This window comes from Dendrobium catenatum, unplaced genomic scaffold (genome assembly GCF_001605985.2).
Source record: "Dendrobium catenatum unplaced genomic scaffold, ASM160598v2 fragScaff_scaffold_133, whole genome shotgun sequence".
In the NCBI taxonomy this organism is placed as follows: domain Eukaryota; kingdom Viridiplantae; phylum Streptophyta; class Magnoliopsida; order Asparagales; family Orchidaceae; genus Dendrobium; species Dendrobium catenatum.
In genome coordinates this window covers 2,634,216-2,643,049 of record NW_021318595.1, presented here as the reverse complement: position 1 = coordinate 2,643,049, position 8,834 = coordinate 2,634,216, and the positions used below count along the sequence as shown (strand labels likewise).

Sequence of the window (8,834 nt, the reverse complement as noted above, 5' to 3'; positions counted from 1 at the left end):
GGGGGGGGGGAGATGGAGGAATCCGATTCTCTCGGGCAGGCTTGAAGAGCTTAATAAGTTCATTTTTGAATGCGGATTGCAGGACCTGGCCTCTGTGGGGTTTTTCTTTACTTGGTTCAGTCAACATGTGGATCTTCCTATTCACATAAAATTGGACCGTATGCTGGTTAATTCTTCTCTATTGGACTATTATAGTTCTCCTTTCTATAAAGTTGAGGCTCCTAAGGGATCAAATCATTCGCCCATTATCTTTGTCCCTTCTAACAGCATTAAGCCGCCGGTGAGTTCAGGTATAAATTTTTTTGAAATAACATGAATGATCTGAACCCGAACCTGAACTGAGTCGGGTTCAGGTTAGGGATTTCAACCCGTTTGTAAAACTGGGTCGGGTTCGGGTTGACCCGGAAACCCGAAATCAACCCGATTTGACCCGTTTTAATTAATTTTTAATGGATTTTTATGAAATACGTAAATGATATTTCAAAAAATTATAAACATTATTGCTCAAATTAAATTAATATTGATTATTTTAAATTAATTGAAGTAAATCTTACCTTAATTTGATTTAAATTTTAAAAAAATTGAATTAAATAAAAAAAATTAATAAAATATACCCGAATCGGGTCGGGTTCGGGTTGACCCGGACCCAAAGCGGGTCAGGTTTGGGTTCGGAAAACTGACCCGTTTGCAAAAACGGGTCGGGTTGAACAGTGTCGGGTCAATTTCGGGTTGGACCCGAACCCGACCCATGACCCGGTTTTGACAACACTAATAATTCCTTAAGTTTACCATGACTAACACTATTGCTTACTGGATCAGGGGATCCATTATACCTAAAAGTTGTCAAGCATCTATTTCCAAGCTTTGCGCTAAGTTCCTTTATCATGGGAACACCATTGGGAGGAAACTGCACTTAATTTCCTGGGATTGTACATCGAAATCGAAGCAGTTCAGGGGTCTTGGTATTTCTTCAATTAAGGCTTTGTATTTTGGTACAACCTATGCTTGCATCTAGCACATTTATTCCAACAACTCCCTATTTGGTTCTTGGTTCTTAGCCAAATATGGATTTCCCTGACAGTCCACGTCACTCTCTGCTTCGAAATTCTGGAAGCACATTTGCAATACTGCTCAAATTATTAAAGACAAGGTTGCTTTTTCTATTGCCCTTAGCTGCCAATTCTCTTTGTTTTGGGATCCTTGGTGTAATGGGGTCTCGTTGGCTAAATTATCCCAGGAGTTGAACTGGAATCATTTACCGATTTGCAATTTTATAGCTGATGGGCATTGGGCTCTTCCTCTGTCCATCCCTGAACCTTTGAGACAGGTTATTCTTGGGATTACCATCTCGGAGCAACCAATTTTATCCTTGGATGGCTCCAATTGTCCTACCCTTAAGAATCTTCTCGGGAGCTTTCTATTCTAACCTGGATAAGGTTAGTTGGGATAAATTCATTTGGCATTCAAAATACTCTCTTAGGTACTCCTGTTATTCATGGATGGCGATTTTATGGAAGTTAAAATGTGCTTATGTTCTTACCTCCAGGGGGCTGATGTTAACCCTTTATGCTCCTTCTACAGTCTGTCTATGGAATCCCACCAACACATTTTCTTTGACTGTGATTTCTCATTTATGGTGCTTACTGATTTGCTCCCAATTTTTGATAGTTTTTTGCTTAGACCGAATCTCTCTCCGGCGTTTGATTTCTTGGATAATTTGCCTCATTTAAATAGATTAGAGAAACATTTTTGTTTCCTTCTCTTAAACTGCATCATCTATCATTTGTGGAAAGAAAGAAACAATCGTTATTTCTCCAACACTTGGTGCTCTTCCTATGCCATTGGTTTGGTTGTCAAAGTGACTGTGTTGGCTAAAGTAAAGAGATGGAAAAATGTGGAATTTCTCAAAATGAAGTTTGTGGAGTTTTTCTAGCACCTGTTGGCTGTGTTCATTTTTTGTTTTTGCGGGACGATGATGACCCAGGTTAACCCCAGGTGGCTTTATGCTGCTGCTTGCTCCCACTGTGATGGCCCGGTGCTTATCAGTTTTGTTGCTTGTCTGGCCTGTGGCAACCTGGGTCCTGATTACTGATTACTTTTAAAATTTGCTGTCTGTACTGGACTACATGATGTGGTTTATATGTTGGGTTAACCTGTTATGCTGAGTTCATCTGTTTTATCCCCACCCAGTTTTGTTTTTGGTTTGTGGGTGGTTTTTCTTTTATTTTCAGCAGTTTTTCTCTTGGTTTATACTATTCTTGCAACATTTTTGGTTAATACATGGGCTCATTAGTCCCAAATTTTCCCCAAAAAAAAAAAAAGAATTAATGATCTCAAATCTAGAGCTTGTTGTTCCTTATGTTGCATAAGGACCAACAAAGATTCTCTAATCCTCTAGAAAAACTTGATGATTATTATTGTTTTGGGCAGTAATTTGGGTAATATAAAATGAAGCCTAAGTCATTGAAAAAATAATACTAATAAGAATGTGATACTAATAGAAAGATATTAATCTTGAGGAATATTAAGAGAGAGAGAGAGAGTTCTACATGCAATTCCAGCCTACTGTCAAATTCTCCTGGAATCGAATTTGGGACCCATGAATAGCAAGTTATTGCCTGACGACAAATCGGGTGTGTTCTACAAGATTGGAACTCCAGATCACTTTAAAGCGCACTTCTTTCCCGATTAGCTGATGATTCGATCGCAGGAGAAAGCGGACTGGAATGGCGGAGGAAGCGCCTGAAGTGTCCGGAGAGCTGAAAAGAGGGACGATTGTGGTCGGAATCGACGACAGCGAGCACAGTTTCTACGCGCTTCAGTGGATCCTCGGCCACTTCTTCGCCGGCGGGGGTGCTGCTGGTTATAAGCTGGTCATTATCCACGCCAAGCCGTTCTCTACCTCGGTCATCGCCATAGGAGGCCCCGGTATTTTTTGGTTTAATTCGTTTATTTTATTTTTTATAATTTGTTTGTTTTTTTTTTTAATTTCTTGTAAATGCTTATAATATGTGTGGTCTGGCTGTGAATATGCTAGTTTTGTTTCAGCGCTGCTGCACAAATCTTCTCATTTGTCTCATATGAAGATCGAGACTGCCTTTATAGTATTCATTACTTATTTGTTAATGGTTTTCTATTACTTTTTATCTAAAAGGTCATAGTATGAGTAATTTTTTTATGATATATGTTGTTTTTTGTTAAAATTGTTCTGAGCTAAAGAAGTCCTCGGATTTTTGGCTAAAATTACCGGGTCCTTTCCAACTTATTCGCCAAAAACCGGTCAACTTCTTCTAGTCATAACTGCCAAGATCAGCTAAATGACATGTTTAGGATTTATGAAATTAGTTCAATAATTTGCTTTTTGATTATCTATTATGCAATTAGCATCCATCCACTTAACGCTCCTTATAGTATTCTTTCTTTATCTGAATTAGCAACTCAAATGAGTAGAGACTTATTTTCAAATTTTTTATTATGATTTTTGAGATAGAAAGTTGGATAAGACGTGTTATTATTATTATTGTTATGTATGCAGGAGTTGCTGATGTCCTTCCTTATGTAGAGTTAGATTTGAAAAGAATAGCTGCTGGGGTGATTGAGAAGGCTAAGGAGCATTGTGTTGCTAATTCGGTATGATTTTCCATTCTATCATGAGACGGTTTAGTATATTTTGACATTTAATCAATCATTTTGGGCCAATTGAATGTTCTTAAGTACACAGCTAATCACCTGCTTTAATTTGCTATTAATCAATTCAAAAGAATTGTTTACAAATTACTATTGCATGCAAAAGTTGTTAAAATCTATTTAAATATATGGAATCTATGTAAATGACTTAAGATAATTGCTTTGGAATGCAATTTCGTGTAGAGGCTGGCTTGATTGGCTCGTGCATGTCAGCTATTTAGTAAAATGCTGAAACCTGGAAGTTAAATTAGGTTACTGGGTGGTTGAAATCATAGCTATGGATTGTCAAAGGACGAGCCATTCTTTAACTAATATTCTGGAACTTAAACCTTGATGACTTTTGTTAATGCAGTATAAAGTAATACATCACTTGGTGAAATTAAATACTTCATATGAATAAGATCATAGCAAAACAAATGAGCTGCTTAAGATAAGTTGCAGAGAAGAGCACTTAGTTAACTGCACAAAACCTAGCTCTGAATGATATGATGCATTGATATGCAATTTTTGCATTAATTCCACTAGTCAAATTAGAAGTTAGAGATTTGCAGCATTAAAAGCCACTTCTACCATCAAGAATAACACATTGTTACATTTAGTTACATTAAAGTTACACCAGTTATAACTGACCCTATATAGTGTGATAAAGATTTGTTGTTGTAAAGTTTCACTAGTCAAGTTTAAAAGATCTTTCCTTTCGTTCTTCTTGCTGTTTGAAATGATTAAAAATGACAACATTCTTCTCTTTTTTACTTTTTCTTCTATTTTTTATTTTTTATTTTTAGGGAGTTATCTTTCTTTGTTAATATTTCTCTGATAATATCTTGATCATGCAAAGGTAAGTGACGTTTTATTTGAGGTGGTGGAAGGAGATGCAAGGAACGTTCTCTGTGAAGCTGTGGACAAGTTTAATGCTGATGTGCTTGTTGTGGGCAGCCATGGCTATGGAGCAATAAAAAGGTATAATGGCTTTTCTATACAATTCTTCTGTTCAAAACAATAAGTAATCTTTGATTTGGTTATGTATTTGTCACATTAGGTCACAATCATATATATATTTTTAATCTGTATAAAATAGGAAAATTAGAAAGCTTTGATTTCTCCTGTTTGGTTGCCTATCTGGGTAAGTTCAGTGAGCATATGTTAGGTGAAATGCTCACGAGATTAGGCGTTAAACTGCGAAGCTCTTTGGTTGCCCAACCCACCCCCCTTAGTCAACCTAAATTAAAATATGGTTTGGTGAAATTGCGAAGTTTAGGCTTGTGTAGAAATTAGCTATATTAATTATCGATGAATTAGTCATTGAATAAATAGATTAATAGTAACTAGAAATTGATTAGAGAGATTGCAAAGTTCAAGCTTGTTTAGGAATTAGCTATATTAATTATCCATGAATTAGTCATTTAATAAATATATTAATAGTAACTAGGAATTGATTGGATTAATTAATCATTAGTATATTCTAATTTTGAATTAACTTAGAAATTTTATGGTGGTAGAGTGGGTATTTTGGTGCTGCACAAAATTTCATGTCTTAGATTTTCCGGGAGACATTAGAGGTTTTACATAGAATACCTAGAAAAAGAAAAAAAAAATCATTGGGCCCGACTAAGTTGAGTAATTCACTATGTAAGTAAAGTTATAAAAATTTGTTCTTCCTCTAAGTTGGAGTAGACAGGATTAGAAAGTATAAAATACTAGCTTGGTCTCCTATGGAAATAATATAGAATGCTAGAAAAGCAACAAAGGGAAATGATAGCGATCAAGAGACATACAATAGTCGATAGATGTCAATGTTATAAGTGGATGGAGGTGGTTAGGAAATAATCATTAAGTGACAATGGTTGGGCAGTGATAGTCAGGAGATGATGATAGGCCTATGGTAGTCGAACTACGATGGGCGGGTGACGACGAATGATTGATGGCAGTCATAATATGATGGTTGGATGATGATGGTCAGGCAATGGTGATTGAGTGATGGTTGTCTGGCTATAGTGATCAAACAACGACGATTGAGTGATAGCGACTGGCGTGGAAAGGATTATGAACTTCTCAGATCTCTAAGCTTTTTTCAACTTTAGGTCCCTTTCATGTAGAACATTTTTAATTTTTTAGAGTGACATTTTAGCAATTTGAATGAAAATATCCAAAAACTCCATCGAACAACCCTTCTTGATTCCCTCGATTATTAATTATTCTTTTGACATTTTAGTGTCTTAAAGTCCTCATAATAAAATGATCTTGGGCTTTTTAGATTTTTTTATTGAGATGCTTATTTTGGTATAACTATGCAGGATTTGAATTTTGTTTGTCCTTCAAATAGCATCATGAAATTTTCAAATACACTTCAAGTCTTTGTTTGGACTCAGATCAAAACACTTTTGGTCTTTAGTGGGCTAATACCATCAAACAATCAATTTTACTATAAGTTTGCTGAAATTAGATTTTGGATGTCTTGGATTTAATTTAAAAAATTTCAATTTAAATATTGCATTAGTATTCATTATTGTTTATGTATATTTTTGGTGCTATATCATTTTCCTCCTTTTTGGCGTCGAAATCTATGTTGTCTAAAAATAATATCTTATAAAAATAAACATGCACTATATATAGTATAATATATACTTGGTTGCAGGTTGCATCATGCTCTTCTAATTATCGTTGTTAATAGTGTGTTAGACCACATCTTGATAACACTTCTATTATTGATTGTATCTCTTTTTTTTTTTTGAAATTCCCTTCCTCTAATAATTGTAATTTTTCATTATGGAGATTTAGTGTAACTCTAACCTTTAAGTTTTACAACTTCCAATATTTGTAATATTTCTTCATTCTTGTACCTATAAATGCCCATGATCATGGGATAATTGGAAGCCCACATTTCCTCATTAACAAGCTCTGTTTCTCCTTTATAAAGAGGCTTGATATTATTCTGCATATGTGGAATTATTAATTTCCTCTATGTAGGCTCTGATTCTCGAACAATTATTAGGTCCTTTGACCGAATGTTGCTATAGGTTTGGCCACCATTAATTTAACGCCACGTAGCAGTCCGAAGACCCGACCCAAACCCGTGATAATTTTGATTTTTCACGTCTCTTTTCACTAATTTGGTTGAAACGGGCGGGAAAACTTTAAAACACGCGGGTATATATTTTAGAGTAAACTTTTGGCCGATTAGCTACTGTACACAGAACGTTATACAGTATTTAGGGTTTACAAAAACTTCCGCGAAGCGTTCAAGGCGATGGATGAGAAGATTCCTTCTAGTACTTTAGAAGAGTTTGATGATTTCAACGAAACATTTAGCACTTATACTTTGGATGACGATTTTTCTTATTTTTTACAAGTAATTTCTCATCCATCTTCGTCTGATCCTCTCATATTTTTTTGTACCGAACATTCTGATAAGTCGGTACTGCTCAGTATTTATATGTAACTAGAATTTTAATAACTAGGTACATGCTGGATATTTATTTCTATTACTTGAAATTGATTTTGTACCGATATTATACTTATGAAGAACTTGTACCGAGATTTTTGATAACTCGGTACTATTCGGTATTTATATGTAACTATAATTTTTATAACTAGCTACTGCTGGATATTTATTTCTATTACTTGTAATTGATTTTTGTACCGATATTATACTTATGAAGAACTTGTACCAAGATTTTTGAGAACTCGGTATAGCTCGGTATTCATACGTATAACTCGGTATTGATAAGTTTTAGGTATATTTACGTCACTTATGTCTTCTATATACCTAGAAGGCTCCTTCCAGTTACTATATTTACTCGGTATGCTGAATGGTCTTGTTTGTATTTTGTCAAACAAGTTTACTATGTACCGATTATAATTATCATATGTTTGTACCGAGCCTTCAAAAAACTCGGTACAGTTCGGTTTTTTCATGTATTATTATGGAATTATTTCGTGGTAATAATGAATGTTGAAAATTTTTTTCCCAGGGGGTTTACAAATCTGAGAATGAAGCATATGTTAAATATTGCCAATATGCACATATGCATGGGTTTAATGTTCGGAAAGAACATCTTTCATACTAGCCTGATACCAGGAAATTAAAATCAAAGATTTTTGTCTGTTCAAAATCTGGATTCAAGAAAGAAACAGAAAAAATACATAAGATTAAATTTCGAAAATCAACTACAAGAACTGGATGTCCTACTATGGTGAGATTTTCTGTTAATGAAGAAGGGATATGGACGGTGAAAAATTCGGTAGAAACACATAACCATGAATTGGCAAAACCAGATGATCAACATTTGCTGAGATCATCTAGGCACATCACTGAAGAAAATGCGTCCGTTTTGAAATCAATGGCTGATGCTGGAATAAGAACAATAAATGCATTTTCCTATCTATCTGATGAGGTTGGAGGTATAGAAAATCTGGGGTTTAACAAGAGAGATGCATACAACTACGTTCAAAAGGAGAGAATGGCAAAAATTGAGAATGTGGACAGCAATTCGCTAATCGAATTGTTCAAAAATAGGTCAGCTGAAGACCATCTATTTTCATGGGATGTGCAAACTGATGAAAAAGACATGTTGGTAAATTTTTTTTGGGTTAATGGTTTGGGGAGAGTGGATTACGACTGCTTTGGAGATGTAATAATTTTTTATACTAGTTAATGTCTGAACAAATTTAATTTAGTATGTGCCCCTATTATTGGAGTCAATCATCATTGCCAAAACATTATATTATGGATGACATTTCTATCTGATGAAACAATTGATTCATTCTGTTGGTTATTTCAAATATTTTTAAGAATTATGGATAATAAACATCCAGTTACTATATTCACTGATCAGGATCAAGCAATGGCTAGGGCGATAGAGATTGTATTCCCTAATATAAGACATCGGTTGTGCCAATGGCATATACACAAGAAGGCTCCTTCCAAAGTTTGGTGTTTTAATAGTAACAACAAAGTGAAAGGCCTTTTCTATAGTTGCTTCACCAAGTGTGATTCTGTGGAGGAATTTGATAGTTTGTGGAATGACATGATTAGCGAAGGAGACTTACAAAGCCATCAGTGGTTAAAGGATCTGTACAAAATAAGGGAGAATTGGTCTACAGCTTTCAACAAAGATTGCTTTAACCTTGGAATATTGTCTACTCAA

General features: G+C 35.0%; 1 protein-coding gene across 1 annotated transcript in view; it reads left to right on the top strand.

Annotated features, from left to right (window-relative positions):
* The first annotated feature begins 2,666 nt into the window (after window positions 1-2,666).
* Window positions 2,667-8,834, top strand: part of LOC110101110 (universal stress protein PHOS34) — a 38,297-nt gene continuing 32,129 nt past the window's right edge. Inside the window, exons 1-3 of the mRNA XM_020828892.2 lie at window positions 2,667-2,928; window positions 3,536-3,630; window positions 4,526-4,647. Coding sequence (XP_020684551.1) covers window positions 2,727-2,928; window positions 3,536-3,630; window positions 4,526-4,647 — 419 coding nt within the window. The 5' untranslated portion in view covers window positions 2,667-2,726. The remainder of the gene's footprint in view (window positions 2,929-3,535; window positions 3,631-4,525; window positions 4,648-8,834) is intronic.